The sequence below is a fragment of the Mus caroli genome, unplaced genomic scaffold (genome assembly GCF_978045245.1).
Source record: "Mus caroli unplaced genomic scaffold, Mus_caroli_1 scaffold_8, whole genome shotgun sequence".
Classification (NCBI taxonomy): domain Eukaryota; kingdom Metazoa; phylum Chordata; class Mammalia; order Rodentia; family Muridae; genus Mus; species Mus caroli.
In genome coordinates this window covers 111,447,353-111,467,586 of record NW_028227263.1, presented here as the reverse complement: position 1 = coordinate 111,467,586, position 20,234 = coordinate 111,447,353, and the positions used below count along the sequence as shown (strand labels likewise).

Below are 20,234 nucleotides of genomic sequence, written 5' to 3'. Positions count from 1 at the left end.
AAGGAGGAGGAGGAGGAGGAGGAGGAGGAGGAGGAGGAGAAGAAGAAGAAGAAGAAGAAGAAGAAGAAGAAGAAGAAGAAGAAGAAGAAGAAGAAGAAGAAGAAGAAGATATTCTCTGTGAGAAATGGGTGGTGAAGAAGAAGAAGAAGAAGAAGAAGAAGAAGAAGAAGAAGAAGAAGAAGAAGAAGAAGAAGAAGGAGGAGGAGGAGGAGGAGGAGGAGATATTCTCTGTGAGAAATGGGTCAAGGAGACACCATGGGAACACACCTAGAGATGAGAAAGCCAGACCAATACTAAAATGCAAGGATCGAATGGGTTTTGGCTGGAACATAGCCAGATTAGTTTAGAATAGAATAGATTAATTACTCCTCAACTATTATGCTGTAAAGCTTGATCAAATAAATCTCTGTCTCATTTATTTGGGAGATAGCTGGGACAGAGAAAAATTATCACATAAAAATGCATGAACACAGATATATTTGAGGAAACACAAGGGCAACCTTCAAATATACAAGAACTTGCACAGAGACTTGCCTTTCTTTCCCTTTGGTCGTCAGAAGTTAGGGTTAGTATCTGGCAAACATTTCTTTTTTTTCTTTTAAAGATTTATTTATTATTATACATAAGTACACTGTAGCTATAGTCAGATGCACCAGAGAAGGGGTCAGATCTCATTATGGGTGGTTGTGAACCACCATGTGGTTGCTAGGATTTGAACTCAGGATCTTCGGAAGAACAGTCAATGCCCTTACCCGCTGAGCCATCTCACCAGCGCCCCTGGCAAACATTTCTAATGATTAGAACTGCTTGGGCTGGGGATATAGCTCAGTTGTGGAATGCTTGCCTAACAAGCACAGCTGCCTGAGTTTCACCCTCAGCACCACACAAACGGGGCAGGTAGCACACACAGGCCTGGGGTCTCAGCACTTGGGAGGCAGAAACAGGAGGACCAGAAGTTCAAAGTCCGTCTTCACCACACAAAAGTTTGAGGCTAGCTTGAGCTGCATGTGACTCTGTCACAGAAGAACTGTCTAAGACATATGGGATATGTGATGTGCAAAGCTGTAATCCCAGGACTGGGAAGGCTAAGAAAAGAGCATAGTCCTGAGTTTAAAGCCAGCCTGGTCTACATAGTTGACAAATAGAAGGTCAGCTTGAACTATATAGAAAGACCCTATCTTATACCCACTCCTGCCAAAAAATAAAAATAAAATAAAAAAAAAAAAAAAAAACAGTAAGAGTCTCAGTGAAAATGTCTCAGAGGTATAGCCAACAGGTCAGGATGGGAAGCAGGAGGCGGGAGTGGGGGGAAAGCCTCACCAACAAAAGTCTACAGGTAACTTCTGGTCCATCACTGTGACTCCTATCTTCCCCACAACGTTAACACTCCCATCAGCAGTATAGACACCCAGTAGATAAACCTAGTCATTAAGTGAAACAGACCAGAAACGCCAGAGAGCCTTGCTTCATCTTACCTTCACCCCTGGATTTCTTCTGTATTTCACGAGCAACTCCAGTCAACACCGGTCTAGTCTGCTCCATGCAAAACCTACTCAACAGCTGTTGCTGCTAACTCTCCAGTCCACACAACCACAGTCTCCAGACCTTTCTGGCTAATTTCCCTGCTTCATTCCTGCCCACCCCCCATGGAGACTACTCTCAAAATTAAAGCAAACATAATGTTAAAACATGCATCCTGCCAGGCATGGCACTACACACCTTTAACACCTGCACCTGAGAGGCAGAGGCTGCTAAAATATGTGAGTCCAGCCAAGTGGAGCTAGCAAAATCCTGCCTCCCTCCCCCGCAAAAAAAGGAAAAGGGAAGAAATACATTTCTCTTTGTGTAAACTGAACCAAGGACTACCCGTAGTATAAGAGCCAAACTCCTGGCTATGTCTGATGGCACACAGTTGCAAACCAAGCACATGTTAGACAGGAATAGGAGGATCAAGAGTTCAAGTCCAGTCTCGGCTATAAAGTGGATCTGATGTCAGCATGAGTTACATGAGACCCTGTCAGAAAAAGGAAAGATTCCAATTCTTGGGGCTGGATATGTAGCTCAGTTGTAACACACTAGCCTCGCATGCACGAGGTTCCCTCCTCAGCAACACACACACTCCAGACTCCTTACCATGGCAAGGGCCACCCACACTTGTCCTGACTATCCCTTGACTGCTAAGCTGTCTGCCACTTTAGGGATTGCCTATCTCAAGTGTTTCTCCCCAGATCTTTCCAGGTCTGGTTTCTTTTACTTTCAAAGACGGGTGCAAACGTTGCCTTGGGACAAGAGACTGACTGACCACCCTCCATCATACCCATGTTGCCTAGTCATTCCTGCATCTCCCACCCCTCCGCGTCCTTCTCTGCCCCCAAGAACGCGTGCACAAGCCTCTCCAGCGCGTTCCCTGTGCCCACAGCGAGCGAGCCCAGACCCAGGCCGAGATGTCGCTGTCGCCCACGTGCTGGACTCTCAGTCTGCGCCCTCCAGACACCACCGGCCATCGGACCCGCACCTTCCTCCAGAGGCTCCAGGCCCGTTCCATAGCTGATCAGATCCTCGTCGCTGTCACTGTCCAGCGCCGCCATCCTGCTCCTTCCGGGCTCCGCCCCCTCGCTACGGGAGCCTCTACAGGCCAAAAATATTCAGTTTTGCCTCCGCGAACTGGAGCATTCTGTAAAGATTTATTTGGGGGAAAGTGTCACCTCCTCCTTGCAGATCATAGTCCTATGCAAGTCCGGCTGCAGATAAGATTTGTAACTGTGCCGGGCGGTGATAGCGCACGCCTTTAATCCCAACAGTCAGGAGGCAGAGGCAGGAGAATCTCTGAGTTCGAGGCCAGCTTGGTCTACAAAGAAAGTTTCAGGACAACGAAAGCTACACAAAGAAACCCTGTCTCATCTCGAGAGAAAAAAAAAAAAAACGAAAACAAACAAACAACAAAAACAATACTGGTCTCTGTACACCCCATCCTGGCTCTGCCATGTGCCTGAGTACTGAAAAGACACAGCGATAAGATGCTGGAAACGACCCAAATATTCGGACGCAGGGCAGAGTCTCTGTAATTCCATACAGCCAATCCCGCGACTGGCTCCTTCGCCCCTGCTTAATTGCCTCAGCCAGTGCCAACCCGATCTTCCACTCGTCCCAACCAGCTTCCGGAAAAGTGCTTGCCCAGTCGCCACTGTCTGGCCCTCTACACCGGAAATGGGAAGGAACCGACAGGCAGATGTGTCTTTAGTGCACATCGTATGGATCGGGCCACACACACACACACTCGCACACAATATACTTGTCATCTTTATATTTGCAAAAGTGAGGCCCCCTCCTAGACTTTTGGAAGGATTTGCCGACCCTGAGAATATCAGAACCCTGCACGCTAAGGAAATTGGTGAAAGACAAGAAACAAGATATCAAGCATGGATAGAGAGCTGGACCTCAGCCTAAACTACACAATGAGACACTGTAATAAATAATCAAATAAATAGAAAAGCGCGAGAGAGAAACAGACCAAGTGGGCTAAGGATGAGAGGTCCTTCAGCAAATCTAAGGCACAGACATCTGCCAATGGGCACCATTATCTCACTTCACAAGCTTGACCAATACGGGGTGGGGGTGGGGGTGGAATTCAGCCTGGCTTGGTGACTCACACTTTTAATCTCAGCACTCAAGAGGCAGAGGAAGGGGGATTTCTGTGAGTTCAATGTCAGCCTAGTTGTCTAAGTGAGTCCAGGACTGCCAGGCCTCTGTTACATAGAGAAACTCTGTCTCAAAAAGCAAATAAACAAACAAACAGATGGTTATGAGCCACTGGGAATTGAACTCAGGAACTCAGGAAGAACAGTCAGTGCTCTTAACCACTGAGCCATCACTCCAGCCCCCTCCTTTTATTTTTGAGGAGCTCATAACAATGCAACAAAGCAGCAATGCCGGCTGATCATAGCCACTCAAGCCTTTCTTATTGCCCTTGTTGGCTTACAGACAACTCCTCTATGTCCCTCCCAACAGCAACCTAGCAAAAGGTTGCTGTCAAGGACTACTCCCTACTCACACCCCTTCTCTCTCTCTCAATCTCTCTCTCTCTCTCTCTCTCTCTCTCTCTCTCTCTCTCTCTCTCTCCCTCTCCCCCCTCTCCCTCCCTTCCCCCACCCCCACCCCTGTTTTTTCCTCCTTTTCTCTCTCTCCCTTCTCTCACCAGTGTTCCCACATGGCCTCCCTGTCCTCTATCCCAGCTTTCTCTGTCCTTGTGGCTCCATCTGCCTCTGCCCCTTCTCCAGGTCCCTGCCCCCGCTTCCCTTCCCCCACAATAAACCTTCCGTATACTATGTCTGTGATTTTTTTCAGGAGGACACCTTGGCATGGGCCTGCCAGGTACCGCATTATATTTCATGACACCCTTTCCACTCCTGCTGATGTCCTTCTCCTCTTTCCCTCTCCTACTTTCACGTGCATGCACGGGTGTGTGTGTGTGTGTGTGTGTGTGTGTGTGTGTGTGTGTGTGTTGTGCAGTCAGCCACAGCTGCCATGTGTTCCTGTGTTTGTGATTGCAATGACCCTGTCCTAGCCAGTAGACAGTATTTCAAGACACTCCTCACCATTTCTCTGGCTCTTTCCATCTTTCTTTTTTTGCTTCGTTTTGTTTTTTTTGTTTTGGTTTTGGTTTTTTTGTTTGTTTGGTTTTTTTTTTTTTTGTTTTTTTTTTTTTGTTTTTTTGTTTGTTTGTTTGTTTTTGAGACAGGGTTTCTCTGTGTAGCCCTGCCTGGCTGTCCTGGAACTCACTCTGTAGACCAGGCTGGCCTCGAACTCAGTCTTTCCATCTTTCTGCCCTCTCTTCCTGAGTGTCAGCTGAGCTTGAGAGGAAAGCAATCTGAACGTCCTGAACATCGGTTTAAGGCTGAGCACTCAACAATCCTTTTCATCGCCCTGACCAGATATGAATGATTTAACCACAGCCCACTACAGAATGGGATTCCTCTGGACCCGGATGCAGTGACACACACCTTTCTTCCCAGTAGTTGGGAGGCAGTAGCAGGTAGATCTCTGTAAATTCAAGGCCAGCCTGGTCTTCATAGTGAGTTCCAGGTCAGCAAGACTACATAGTAAGTAAGACACTGCTTCAAAAACAAACAAACAAAAAACCCGAAAGCAAAGAAGCCTCTTTGACCAAAGAGAAGAACACGGTTGGCCTGCATATAAACATAAAGATTCAAAAATCATTTAGCAGTAAATTACCAATGAGGGCCTTTGAACTGATTTACAATAACAGATGTGTTTCCTCCCAGATGTGTTTTATCCCAATTAGAAAGTGAGTGGTAGGTTATCCCCAAAGCTGTCATGTCACTATGGCACTAGTGGGCATATCTTGCCTGGTAGGTCACTATTATAGCACATGAGGTCATGCATGGGTAAGATCACTGATAGCTTTTCTCCTTCAGAGGCCTACATAGCACCTTCCAGTATTATAAACTCTATTCAGCGGAAAGGAGGCTTCCAGCTCACATCCAGTATAATCCCTGTGTCTCATGGGGTATTTATCCTCAATGTGTTTTATCTTCAGCAAGGACTTGGTTTGTCTTCTTCTTCTTCTTCTTCTTCTTCTTCTTCTTCTTCTTCTTCTTCCTCTTCCTCTTCTTCTTCCTCCCCCTCTTCTTCCTCCTCCCCCTCCTCTTCCTCCTCCTCTTCCCTCTCCTCTTCTTCTTCCACCTCCTTCTTTTGTGGGAGAGGGATTTTTGAGACAGGGTTTCTCTGCATATCTTTGGCTGTCCTGGAACTCACTCTGTATACCAGGCTGGCCTCGAACTCACAGAGATCCACCAGCCTGTGCTTCCAGAGTGCTGGGATTAAAGGCATGCACCACCACTACAACCTATTTTTTGTTCAATAGTGATTTTGTGTGTGTGTGTGTGTGTGTGTGTGTGTGTGTGTGTGTGTTTAGTTTCATATAGCTAGGTGTGTTGTTGACAGGGTCTCACTATGTACCGCTGCTAGCCTATAACTCACTATGCTATGCAAACCAGGCTGGCCTGAAATTCACAAAAATCTGCCAGCAATTAAATGTGTACACCACCACACCAGTCTGCAGTTGGGTCTTACCATCTAGTTCTATGTGAATGAAGGAGAGGTGGAGGAGGAAGAAGAGGAGGAGCAGGAGGAGGAGGAGAAAAAACATCACTGCTCCTAGAAGTGATGGAGGAGAAAGTTTATTCTAGATAAAAGGGAGAACATAGCCAGAGGCAGGTGTTAGCATTTTGTCTAAGCTCCGCCCCACAGTTACCTAGCAACAGCCAGGTGTGCCTAAGTCACTAAAAAGGGGGCTGCTTTCCCTGCTTGTCTCTTTTGCCTTCTTGCACTCCCTCTGTCCTCTCATCCCTGTCTCTCCCCATTCCCCTCCCGCCTCCCTCTAGTGCTCCTCTACTTACTTCTCCCCGCCCCCCTCCCCCCCCCCGGCGCCCCCCCTCCCCCGTCTTTCTCTGTCTCTATTGCCCTCTCAACTCCCCTCCCCATGCCCTGAGTAAACTCTATTCTCTACTATACGTCATGTGGCTGGTTCCTCAGGGGGAAGGGATGCCTCAGCATGGGCCCACCGAGGCACCCCCTTCCCCCACACCTGACTACACATCCACCAAGCTACCCTTCCTCTTCTCTCTTTCTCTTTTTATAAAACACAACAGCAGGGAGGGACATCTGGGAGAGTCCTAAGTGGATATGACCCTGAGCCAGGTGGGGGGGGTGGGGGAGAAAGAAGGGGGGAGGAAACCAGATGCAGCAGCCAAGAAAGAGGGCGAAGGTAAAAGAGGGAGGGCTACTCAGATAGATGGATTATATAGGCAAGAGTCTGGGTGGGCAGTCAGCCTGGCTCCTGGGCTGAAGATGGCGGGAGGAGAATGGGGTGTGCCAGCCATTTCCTTGTAGATGTGAAAGATAGGGACTGAGGGATGCTGGGAGAACCTGGCAACCAAATCGGCTTTGATATGTTAAATAGGCACCTCAGCCATTTGTCCCAGGGTTTGAGACTAAACAGTGGGTAGCCACAGGCAGGACAATTATCCTGTTCTGTTTTGGAGCCTGGTCTAAAGGTTGCCTGAACCCAGAGAAGAAGCACCTAGCACTAAGCCCAGGTTTTTAAAGGGACGCTTAGAAGACAGAAGACTTCCTGCGCTGGTGCTAAAAGGCTCCTCCACTTCCTGCTCTGCGCATAGGCAGGCCAGCTCCTTTTCCTCGATTCCTTGAGCACACTGTGGTTTTCTCTGCTTGAGGGGCTCTCCCCAGATCACGACTCCCTGCCCCATCCCCTTCATGTCTGTGCTGTAAAGGTTACTTTGTCTGAGAAGCCTTCTTTAACCCTATTGAACAGACTATATTCTTGGCTTGGGGTGCAGAAAGGGGCATACACTAGCCATCCAACACTTGCCTAGAGTGCACAGCTTCAGGTTTCTATCTTTCCAGAAATCAAAGTAAAATGCAAAGCAATCTGTATTCCCAGTCCCTTCTTCCACCTTGACAGCATTTACCACCATCTAACATACTATATAATTTCATTATGTCATTATTTTTGATTTTTTTACAGGACATATTATTTTTGTTTTATCTATATGTGAGTGTTTGCCTGCATGTGTGTACCACATGTGTGCCCGGTACTCATGGAGGCAAGCAGACAGGGTCCGATCCCCTGGAGCCTGAAGTCACAAGGAGCTGCTGTGTGAGTTCTGGGAACAGAACCCAGGTCCTCTGCAGGAGCAGCAAGTGCTCTTAACCATGGAAGCATCTCTTCTCTTCAGCGCAGATCTGTTTAGTATTTAGTTGTCATTTTTATTGTCAGTCTCTCTCCTATGATAGATAAGTACTCAGAGCTTGCAGCAGTAGCCTGTTGTTCATTCTCTCTCTCTCTCTCTCTCTCTCTCTCTCTCTCTCTCTGTGTGTGTGTGTGTGTGTGTGTGTGTGTGTGTGTGTGTGTGTGTGAGATCAGTGTAGGGGCACGTGTTTGTAATGCCAGAAGCAGGAGGATACAAATTTCAAGCCAACCTAGTCTTTATAGCAAAACCTCATAAAAGACGAAACTCAGCCAGCCATGGTGACTCACATCTGTAATCCCAGCACTGGGGAGGGTGAGAGTGGAAGCAGAAAGATCAGGAATTCTAGGTTACTTGCGGTTATATCACAAATTCAAGGTCAGACTAGGCTAACCAATTCCCTATCTTAAAATATATGCATTGTGGGGGATGGAGAGATGGCTCAGTTTTTAAGAGTATTTGCTGCTGTTTCTGAGAACCCTGGTTCAGTTCACAGCCGCCACATGGTGACTTATAACAGTCTGTAGTTTCAGAGGATTCAATAGCTTCTTTTGGCTTCCCTAGGCACCAGGTACCCAGTGGTACACTTACAAATATGCAGGCAAATACTGACACACATAAAACAAGGGTAAATAAATGTTAAACACATACACAATCAAATGAATGAGTATTTCTTTTTTAAACTGATACATAAGAACATAAAAAATATGCAAGTTAATATGGTACCATGTAATTTTTAAAGTATGTATTTATTCACTTATTCATTCATTTTTATGTGTGTATCTGTATGCCCTTGTGTTTGTGAGACACCAAATGTGTGCCCTCTGGAAGAGCAATAATCACTTATAACTTATGAGCCCTCTTTCTAGCTCCAACCCCACCTCCATTCTGTACTTATACACGAGTACATTTGTGTTTTCTGTGTCTTTAGTTTATTTACAAACATATCTAGTAAGTTATATGAGTTCAAGAGTTCAATCCATTCTTACATTGTATATTTTCTTTTAAGATTTATTTATTTATTTATTATATGTAAGTCTACTGTAGCTGTCTTCAGACACCCCAGAAGAGGGAGTCAGATCTCATTACAGATGGTTGTGAGCCACCATGTGGTTGCTGGGATTTGAACTTGGGACCTATAGAAGGTCAGCCAGTACTCTTAACTGCTGAGCCATCTCTCCAGCCCCTACATTGTATCATTTATAAACCAGTATATATGCATCTGTCTTCTCAAACATTTATGATTTGTGGTTGTTTTGTTTTGAGACAGGGTCTTATGTAGATCAGGCTAGCCTGCAACTTTCTAGGTAGCCATGACTGACTTTGAACTTTCTGTTTTGTTTTATTTTGTTTTTGGAAATCGGGTTTCTCTGTGTAGCCTGGCTGTCCTGAAATTCACTCTGTGGACCAGGCTGGCCTCAAACTCACAGAGAGCTGCCTGCCTCTCCACTCCCCACTCCCAGTGCTGGATTAAAGGTATATGCCACCACCAACTGGGTTTTTAAATTTTTTTTTTAAAGATTTATTTTATTTATTTATTATATGTAAGTACACTGTAGCTGTCTTCAGACACACCAGAAGAGGGCATCAGATCTCATTACGGGTGGTTGTGAGCCACCATGTGGTTGCTGGGATTTGAACTTCGGACCTTTGGAAGAGCAGTCGGGTGCTCTTACCCACTGAGCCATCTCACCAGCCCTAAATTTTATTTTTAATGTTTTAATTTTTTGGTTTTTTTTATTTTAATTACCTGTATGTATGTATGTATGTATGTGCACTATGTGTGTGTCTTGTATCTGTGAAGCCAGAAGAAGACATTGGAACTGGAGTTGTTAAGGACAGTTATAAGCAACATACAGGTGGTAAGATTCACCTGTATGTCCTGGAACTCACTTTGTAGACCAGGCTGGCCTCGAACCCAGAAATCCGCCTGCCTCTGCATCCTAAGTGCTGGGACTAAAGGCATGCGCCACCATGCCCGGCTCAGTATATTATTGTTGTCTTTAGGACCCTACTGTGCAACTGTTGTAGGGTATCCACTAGAGAAGGCTGATTGAACATGGGCTTAAGACAACAGAAAGTCTTTATTAGCTGGCCCTAACTACACCGAATGTTTGGGATCCCAGTGTAGCCCTGAGTTTTTCTCAGGGTGAGTTTCTTAAGCTCAAAAACCATGTTCTAGGTTGACATACTTCAGTTAACAAGAACAGTTAGTCAGTCAGAAGCGACACTACGAAAGCCAAAAAGCAAGGCTTGTACATTTACGTGCTTTCCCAGAAGTATAGACCTGGATAGATTAGGCCTTTGTTTTTCTTTTGGCTGGTGGTGCTGTCTACAAGCTTAGTTATACAGTGTGAATGGCCCTTCCACCATCGAGTCAGTTGTGTTAAGGTCTGGGGCCCTGTTATACAACACACCAGAACGTCTTGTCTTGCTTCTAGCTAAGTATACCTCAGTACCAACCTTACCCCATCACCTGGTCTCATCTCTTCCTTCCCCAGCCTCTGCCACTTTTTTTTTTTTTTTTTGGTTTTTTCGAGACAGGGTTTCTCTGTATAGCCCTGGCTGTCCTGGAACTCACTTTGTAGACCAGGCTGGCCTCGAACTCAGAAATCCGCCTGCCTCTGCCTCCCAAGTGCTGGGATTAAAGGCGTGCGCCACCACGCCCGGCTTTGCCTCTGCCACTTTTATTTTGATGAGACCAATTGTTAGGTTTTCACGTGTCAGTAGAGCTTGTATTACTTGTCTATGCTTGGCTTAGTTTACCTAACAAAATGCTCCCTGGTTCCATCCATACTGTTGAAAATGTCAAGATTCTTCATATAGCCCAGGCTGTCCTTGAACTCATGACATTGATGAGGATCACCTTGAACTCCTGATCTACCTGCCTCTACCTTCTAAAGGGTGCAACAAGACTTAAGAATTTCAATCTTGCCGGGTGTGGTGGCGCACGCCTTTAATCCCAGCACTTGGGAGGCAGAGGCAGGCGGATTTCTGAGTTCGAGGCCAGCCTGGTCTACAAAGTGAGTTCCAGGACAAGCCAGGGCTACACAGAGAAACCCTGTCTCGAAAAAACCAAAAAAAAAAAAAGAATTTCAATCTTTCTTTTCCTTCCTTCCTTCCTGTTCTTTCTTTTCTTCTCTTTTCCTTTCTAAGGTCTTCTGTGTGGCTTGTGTGAGAATGTTCTCCTTGGGCTCAGATGTTTGACCACTTACTTGGTAGTACTGTTTGATGTTTGAGGGAGGCTTAGGAGGTGTGGCCTCGATGGAGCAAGTATATCACCCAGAAATATCTTACTCTTGTTTTGAAAGCCATGTGCAATTCCCAGTTTGCTTTCTCTGCTTCCTGTTTCCTTTTTTTTTTTTTTTTTTTTTTTTTTTTAATGGTTTTTCGAGACAGGGTTTCTCTGTGTAGCCCTGGCTGTCCTGGAACTCACTTTGTAGACCAGGCTGGCCTCGAACTCAGAAATCCACCTGCCTCCCTGCTTCCTCTTAGCTGGGTGTGGTGTTGCACACCTGTAATCCCAACACTTGGGAGGCAGAGGCAGGAGGACCCCTGAGTTCCGGGTCAGCTTCAGGACAGCCAGAACTACACGGAGAAACTCTTATCTCAACAAAACAACACAAAACAGATGTAACTCTTGGGGCTGAATTACACATGTCTGTGGTACACAAGTATGTATGCAGGCAAAACATTTATACATATAAAACAAAATAAAAACTAGACAGTGTGACCTCTCAGCTCTGTTCTATCTTCATGGACTCCTAGAGCTCTGGAACCATGAGCCGCAGTAACTTTTATTTTTAATCTGTCAGTTGCCTTGGTAGCATGGAGTTTTATCACAGCGACAGAAAAGTACTAGTACATCTCACTGCGTTCCTGGCTTACCTGGAACTCACTATGTAAAACAAGCTGGCCTCAGACACACAGAGATCTGGTTGCCTTTTCATCCAGAGGGCTAGGATCAAAGGCCTGTGCCAACATGGCTGGAGGGATTTCATGATCTTCTGTGTCAGGTTAGCATCCTGCAAATCTGTATCACATTCTCTTTACCCGTGAAGCGAATCTACTGATGGAAATATCAACGGCTTCCCTTCCTGCCCAACATGAACTGTGCAGCAAAGCACACAGGAGGCAGGTGTTTCTGATATCCACGCCATTCCTTGCTTCTGTACTCAGGCGTAGAATTGCTGTATCATAGGTAGATCGGCCTTTCGTTTTTAAATGCTGGTTTATTTGTTTGCCGGAGCAGGGCATGCCACACATGCCACATCATTCATGCCAATAACCCTGTGGGGTAAGTTCTTCCCTTGTACTTCCATGTGGGTTCCAGAAATTGACCTCCGGTCCCCAGGTTTTGTGGCAACCCCCTTTACCTATTGAAGTACCTGGTGGCCCTCATATAGTATTCTATGTCTGGCTTCCTTTGCTCAGCAATGCCAGTGTGGGATCCCTTGTGATCCTGTACATAAAAGCAAGGTGTTCGCTCTATTCTTTGCCACTTTCCATTATGTGAACCTCGCCCAACTATTCTACCTTGAACAGGCTGTTAGGTCATTCATTGTTAAGAGAACTAGATAGCTTCTATCTCAGTTCAATCAGGAATATTCTTTTATTTCTTTCTTGTGAGTGTATATGTATGTATGGACACATAATTGTGTATGTGTGTGTGTGCGTGGGTGCACGCGCGTGCGCAAGCGCATGTATATATAGTGTGTGTGGTACGCAGACCAGAGGCTAAGCTTGAGTGTTGGTCTTTATAAAGTATAAAGACTGTCTACCTTGTAAATTATTTATTTATTTATTTGTTTTTTTTTGAGACAGGGTTTCTCTGTATAGCTCTGGCTGTCCTGGAACTCACTTTGTAGATCAGGCTGGCCTGGAACTCAGAAATCTGCCTGCCTCTGCCTCCCAAGAGCTGGGATCAAAGGCATATGCCACCACTGCTGGGCGCTTGTAAATTGTTGTTCTGTTTGTGTAACAGAGTCTCAGGAAGCCTGGACTGGCCTTGAACTCACTGGATACCCAAGGATGACACTGAACTTCTGATCCTTCTAATTCCCAAGTGTTAAGATTTCAGGTATATGGACTGGAAAAATGGCTCAGTGGTTAAGAGCACTGACCGTTCTTCCAGGGGTCCCGAGTTCAACTCCCAGTAACCACATGGTGGTTCACAACCATTTGTAATGGGATCTGATTCTCCCTTCTGGTGTGTCTGAAGCCAGTGACAGTATACTTATATATATTGCATAAATAAATCTTTTAAAAAATGTTTCATATAAAACTACTGTTTTATATGAAACTTGGGGTAGAACACAGGACTGTCTGTATACTAGTAAGTCCTCTGCCAAATGAATACATTTTTCTAGTCCCCTCTCTTTGGTTTTTAAGACAGGGTCTCTCACCAGGCGGTGGTGGCGCACGCCTTTAATCCCAGCACTTGGGAGGCAGAGGCAGGTGGATTTCTGAGTTCGAGGCCAGCCTGGTCTACAAAGTGATTTCCAGGACAGCCAGGACTACACAGAGAAACCCTGTCTTGAAAAAAAAAAAAAAAAAAGACAGTGTCTCTCACTACATCCTGGGGGTCATTGATTAGCCAGTGAACCCCAGGGATTCTCCTGTCTCTGCCTCCCTGCCCTGTGTTGGGTTTACAATGTGCTCCAACATTCTCAGCTTTTTGTTTGTTTGTTTTTGGTTTTTTTTTTTTGTTGTTGTTGTTTTTTACAGATATAAAACAGGCCCCTGTAAACTCAAGCCATCTCTCCACTCTTACCTTGAACTTCTCATCTTCCCACCTCTACCTGCCAGGCAGGGATTTGAACTCTTGATACTCTTGCTTCAGTTCCCTTGAGTAAGCAGATTACATGTCCCACCATACACAGTTCAGTGCCAGGTTTTGTTTGATTGTTTGTTTCCTAACAGTTGAGACAAGTAAGGCTGATACTGCTTTCCTATCGGGTTAGCAGTAACAGGTCTTACATCCTGGTCCCAATGAGATCAGATTTAGTGTAGAAGGACACCATGCAAAGTGAGTCATGAGGCTGTCTGAAGGTACCTAAGGATTAAAGTTCAGAGAGCTCATGTCATGTATCCCAGGGATGGATGCTGACTGGCCCTCTGAAGACACACAGGAAGGAGCTAGTTTTAGATGGGCTGGTCCATCTTTAGTGACAAGCTTCCCTTTCTTTCTCTTTTTTGTCTGTACTATGCTAGGTGTTGAACACAAAACCTCACATATGTAAGTGCCCTGCCACTGAGCTACATTCCCTAGACTCTCTTCTTTAACAAACAAGACAGCTGGAAGAGGCAATGATGTCAGAGTAGATTAAATAATAGACCTTGGTTTTTATTGTATTTACTTTTTACAAGCCTCTCTCTATAGGGCAAAGTACAATTGGGTTTTCTCTCATGGTGATGACATATTTGCCTTTAAAAATAGAAATGACTTAGTCACAGTGGCTCATGACTATAATTCTGGCAACTGGGAGGCTGAGACAGACAGCTTTGAGGCTTTACACAGTGAGTTTCAGGACAGCATGAACTATAGAATGAGAATCTATCTCAAAAAATTTGTCTAAATATCTTTAAAAAAAAAAAACAATTTATAAATGGGGGCTAGAGAGATAGCTGCTCTTCCAGATGTCATAAGTTTAATTCCCAGCAACCACATGGTGGCTCATAACCACCTATAATGTGATCTGGTACCCTATTCTGGCCTGCAGGCCTATATGTGGGCAGAACATTATAATAAATAAATCTAAAAGAAAAAAGAAAAAGAAAACTACAAAGGGCCTAGAGAGATGGGTCAGTGCCTGATGCTTCTACAGAGCATTGGTTCCCAGCATCTAAGAAGGGTGTCTCACAATCACCTGTAACACCAGTTCTGGGGAACCCAACACACATATACGCAGGCATAAACGTAAATAGCAGTCTTTTAAAAGACGATTAAGTCCACATTAGTTAGGTTGGTTTGTATGTATAACTGTCAAGGCAATTTGAACTAGGCTTGGTAAGGAACACCTGGCATCTTAGCCCTTGGGAACAGGAGACAGGAGGAGCTGGGGCTACACAGTATGTCAGCATTTTAAAACAAGAATGGCATCTTAAACTTCAGTGTATTAGGAGCTGGGACTGCACTGAAAGGGACGGGAAGAGAGGAGGCAGCAAGCCTGAGGTGACACACTAATGGGAAGTGTGCCCTTGGCCACTCCTGTCTTCAGAGCTTGGTCTTCCTCCCTCAGGAGTGAAGATCCTATGAGGTCTTTTATAGGTAGGCACAAGGGTGCCAAAATGGAAGCAGGATGTCTGTTCAAGTTCTGGTTAGAGTGGAGGTTGAATGACTGATAAGTTCATGAGTATTAACACAGTAATATACTGACCCACTTCTCTTGGAGCCTGAACCAGAGTGGCTGTGTTTAACCCTCAGCCCCAGGCCAGCACATTTCCAGTGAATTAAAGAAAGCCTGTGTCAAATTGATTTGTGATTGACTAGGTTGACTTAGGAAGAAAGAAAAGTTTTTTTCATCAGCTCTTTCCAAAAACACCTGCCCCAGAGTCCCGCTGGTTAGGACTCTGTAGGTTTCTTTTCTTCCTTTTCCTTCTTTTCTTCCATCCTTCTGTCTTTCTTGGAATATGGACACCGGGTCTTTCCACTGAGCCCCAGTGTGGTGGGTTAATGTCTTTTGTCAGTTTGACACTAGTTAGAGGAGGGAGTCTGATTGAGAAAATGCCTCCAGAAGACAGGTCAGTAGGCAAGTCTCTGGAGCATTTCCTCAATTCATGATTGATGTGGGAGGGCCCGGCCCACTGTGGGCGGTCCTAACCCTCCACAGGTTGTTCAGAGTTGTATAAGAAAGCAGGCAGTGGGGGGTGGAGAGATGGCTCCGTGAGTGAGAGCGTCGGCTGCTCTTCAAGAGAACCCACATAGAGCCTCACAACTGTCTGTAACTCCCATTCCAGGGGGTCTGATGCTCTTCTTTGAGCTCCACGGGCCCATACATATGGTGCGCGGACAGACATACACGCAGGCAAAACAACCATATACAGAAAGTAAAAGAAACTCATTAAAGACGAAAGCAAAGCAGGCTGTGCAAGCCATGGGGAGGGAGCAAGAGAGTAAGCAGGGTTCTTCAAGGTCTTTGCTTCATTTCCTGACTCCGGATTCCTGCCTTGAGTTCCTGAACTGGTTTCCCTCAGTGATGTAAAGTATATGGAAGTAAGGTAGAAATCAAATAAAGGTGGTGGCACACGCCTTTAATCCCAGCACTCGGGAGGCAGAGGCAGGCAGATTTCTGAGTTCGAGGCCAGCCTGGTCTACAAAGTGAGTTCCAGGACAGCCAGGACTACACAGAGAAACCCTGTCTTGAAACACACACACACACACACACACACACACACACACACCAAACCCATTCTTTCTCCAAGTTCCTTTTGGTCAGGATCTTTATCAGAGCAGTGTAAAGCAAACTAAGATACCAGGCTAGCCTCAAACTCAACAGTAGTGCTGTTTCAGCCTCCAGAAAGGCATGGAGATCACAGTGTGTGAGCCATCACATCCGTTGGCAGGACCTTTCTTAGACTGAAGTAGCCCTTTCCTCGTGACCTGGTGAATTTTTTATTTTTCTTTACTTTTTAACATATGTTAAGCTGTTGCTTTTGTTTATTTTCAAGTACTTATTTTAAACCCCTCGAACTGCCTAAATATATATTTATTTACTTTCGATGTTTTTACATTTATTTATTTTGTGTGTTTGCTGGGGGGGTGGGGGGGCATGCATGTGCCATGGCGCACGAGTGAGGTCAGAGAACTTGTGGAAGTTGTTTTTTGCCCTTTCTACGCTATAGGTTTCAAGGAATGGAACTCAGGTTGTCTGTCAGGCTGAGCCACCTCTCCAGCCATACTAACACCCTTTTTGTTGTTTGTTTTTCTCTGTGTAGCCTTGGCTCTTGAGACTCGCCTGTCTCTGCCTCCTGAGTTCTGGAATTAAACGCTCCTGGCCCCTAAAACACTTTTTAAAGAGCATGAAAACGGTTGGTTAGTTTTGAAAGCTGAATCTGAGGTTTACACTGCGACCCACAGACCGCCAAAGGCAGAACACAAAGGTGTTCTTTGGTGTTGGTGGCGGCGGTGAGGAAGGAGTCTACGGGCTGGGGGGCTCTAGGCTCCTGCAGATGTAGCCCGATGTGCTACCAATATCCGACGCCAGTTTGCCTACTCTCCAGTAGGAGGTTCCGCGAACCCCGAGCCTAAGGAACCCCCTGCTACTCCTGTACTAACCACATTGATACCTGCAACATGAGACCAGCCAGAGAAAGAATCACTTGGGCCTGAGAACTGAGAAAACCGAGTTTGGGAACTCTGGCATCCTTTAAAAAGACACCTGCAGAATTCCTGTGCACAAAGCCTGCTCAGTAGGTGGCCCCCTCTCCCGACGACTTCTTTTTTTTTTTGTTGTTTTGTTTTTTTCGAGACAGGGTTTCTCTGTGTAGCCCTGGCTGTCCTGGCACTCACTTTGTAGACCAGGCTGGCCTCGAACTCAGAAATCCGCCTGCCTCTGCCTCCCGAGTGCTGGGACTAAAGGCGTGCGCCACCACGCCCGGCTTTCCCGACGACTTCTGCTACCCAAGCGCTCCGAGGCCTCCTCTCCTGCAAACAGCTTTCTATCCTCCCTGGCCAGAGCCTTTAAAAGCTTCCGAGCAGCGAATCAACTGGTCATGAATGTCTGCGTCCCTGAGTGGGAAAGCAAACGTATATTTAGCGTTCTCTGCATTTACTACTCCTAGGGCTCCAGAGAAAGGGCGAATTTGGGTTTCGCTACGGTCGCTGAAACCCCGATCCCGCTGGTGCGCCACCTTAACGCTCACAGGGTAGTGAGCTGTGAACAAAATTCAGATTAAGATCGAAGGCTCAGCAAGAGCTCCATTCTAGACTCGGGGCAGACAGGCACTTAACACTTGCATGGGGCAGGGGCGCGGTCTATACAATCAAGGGCAGGGCTTCAGGGCTCTGGCTTCAGCCTCGGGCGGGGCTGGAGGAGGACCGTGCGTGTTATGGGAGGGGCCTTAGTTGAGAGGGGCGAGGCTACAGAGTTAGGTATCCGCCTCCCGTAGGACTGGATGGTGGAGGGGCGGGGCCTAGACGAGATGGGGCGTGGCTCCAGAGATTAGGGGTGGGGCTCACTTAGGGATGCAGGAGGACTGCACAAGCCGGGGGCGGAACTGTAGGGCTCGGGATTCGCCTCTTGGGAGGCTGGAGGCGGGGCCTAGGTGGCAGAACTGAGTTCCAGGCTCGGGATCTGCCTAAGTCCAGGTCTTGCTAGGAGGGGCGGAGCTCCAGATATCTGGCGCTCTAGGGCTCGGGCGGGGCGGCAGGCCGGTCAGGGCGGGAGCGGGGGCGGGTCCCGGCGCCTCCTGGGGCCCTTAGTAGCCACTGCACCTCAGTTCACCCTGGACTCCCGCGCTGCCAGCATGACCGATACGCTGCTCCCCGCGGCCCCCCAGCCGCTGGAGAAAGAGGGTGACGACTACTTTCGAAAGGTGAGCGGCGAGTCAACAGACCCTCTCTGTCTGTCCTGGCAAACTGCGGAGCGTGCTGAAGGGGCTTGGGGCCGGGGTCGGCTTGGACTGGAGGGGGAGGGGAAGGAGAAGGGAGAGACCCGCAGAGTTGGTGCGGGCCGAAGGGCGGAGAAGGGGGGTCGAAAGGGGATTGCGCGGGGCTTGGAGCCCCGAGCAGATGGCAGCCGGGCTGGGCGTGCAGGTGCACAGGCGAGCCACACGCAGGTGGAAACCTAGGGAGTGATCCGGATAGCCTTGCCAGCCTTCTCGCGCTGGTAGGGAAAGGACCAGCCCTTGGCCACGCTGGCGAGCTCGGTTAGTCCCTCTGCACTTATACCGCAGCTCAGTTCCACCCGAGCGCTTAGCCATGGTGTATCTGGAGGGCGAGTTTTGCTCTTTTGCCTCCCAAATGCTTTCAGCGTTCGCCCCCTTCGACTTCTTGGTAAGGGAGGGTGGATGCTGCAAGGGGACCTCGGGCGTGCCCCTTCGTTTGTCCTCGCCCAAGAGAGCCAGAGAATCGGAGTCTCAGTCTTCCAAAGTGGATTTATCTGTATTTGGTTGTCCGAGAGACCGAGAGGGCGAGACTGGACTCTGCGCGCTTGGCACGTCTTGGCGCTCCTGGGCAATTTATGCGACTGCCTTTCGCCCTGGAGCTCAGTTCCTCAAAAGCGACCCCATTAGGCGCCCACAGCGGTGCTGGGATTGCCCAACAGCTGCTGGCTTACAAAGACACTTTAGAGGTGCGAACCACGGTGACAGACTCCTCACCTTCCTCTTGGGTCCCTAAAGAGTCTAAAAATAGCTTTTGGACTTTGGCCAAGGATCACCTGGTGGGTTGAGAGATTGTCGTGGATATTTTTCTAACTGATACGATCGAAGGCGCAGCGAGTAGTCATGAATAGGGAAGTGAAACTGCTTCCCACAGAGCAATCAATTCTTAATTGTTCGTAAATGGGCTTGGCAGCTTCCTTCTCCCGCGGGACTCTGGCATCTTAAAGAACTTTTGCTCACACGTGAAGTAGTAATAGAAAAGAGGGAAATCTGGAGACAGGTGGGGACAGTGGGCAATTTTTTAAAGTTCCTTTTGGCATTTAAAAAAGTTTTAAAGTATATTTAAGTTGAAAGATGTCATCATGGAATTACAGGATTATAACTTCTAATTATGTGTGGCATTTGGGCCAGAGGATCACAGGCCAGAATTGCAGGAGGTTGCTTCGCCTGGGAATCTCAAGATGTCCAACCTAAGGCCCTAGGGCCTGGCTGCCACCCCCACAAAATTGCTTTACAGCCTCCAGCAAGTTGCTGTCTCTTTGTGGGATATCAGTTCTGGCTAGATTGTTTGTCTTCTGAACAGATGACTTGGTGGACCTGTGGCAGCTTCTTGGTGGGGAGAAGGCAGGAAGTCAGAGAGGATGAAATATACTGTGGAGGGCGTTAAGCTTTTCAGAGCAAGTTCTCCTGTGTCATCCATTCAGGGCTGTGAATCTCAGGAGAGGACGTGGGTGGGGAAGGGAAAAGATGGGAGCCTGAATGTTTTTTTAAAGATTTAAGTGTATGTGTATGTGCGTGCACGCTCACACGCCTTGGAGGCCAGAAGAGAAGACCAAATGTCCTAGAACTGGAATTACAAGTAGTTGCGAACATCCACTTAATATGAGTGCTAGGAACCAAACTAGGGTCCTCTGCAGGAGCAGTAAGCAAGCCTAACTGACCACTGAGCATTTCTCCAGTTCTTTGGGTATTTCTCAGGTGCAGTTTCTCTGATGCTGGCTGAGGGGCAGGGTATGATGAATTTTACAACTAGCATCTGTGCAGAATTGAAACCCTTGTCACTGCAAATGTGTTGTGTCTGAGTTAAATCACGCCGGTGCCTTTTGTATCAGGAAAATA

General features: G+C 47.1%; 2 protein-coding genes across 3 annotated transcripts in view; one reads left to right on the top strand and one right to left on the bottom strand.

Annotated features, from left to right (window-relative positions):
- The window catches only part of Gpatch1 (G-patch domain containing 1), a 45,003-nt gene extending 42,400 nt beyond the window's left edge, over positions 1–2,603 (bottom strand). Inside the window, exon 1 of one of the 2 annotated variants that reach the window (XM_085841880.1) lies at positions 2,516–2,603. In XM_085841880.1, the coding sequence (XP_085698006.1) occupies positions 2,516–2,545 (30 nt within the window). In that variant the 5' untranslated portion in view covers positions 2,546–2,603. The remainder of the gene's footprint in view (positions 1–2,515) is intronic. The other variant, XM_085841879.1, reaches the window with a different exon arrangement.
- Positions 2,604–18,187: 15,584 nt separating this feature from the next.
- Rhpn2 (rhophilin Rho GTPase binding protein 2) overlaps positions 18,188–20,234 on the top strand; it is a 58,934-nt gene continuing 56,887 nt past the window's right edge. Inside the window, exon 1 of the mRNA XM_021167232.2 lies at positions 18,188–18,326. Coding sequence (XP_021022891.1) covers positions 18,258–18,326 — 69 coding nt within the window. The 5' untranslated portion in view covers positions 18,188–18,257. The remainder of the gene's footprint in view (positions 18,327–20,234) is intronic.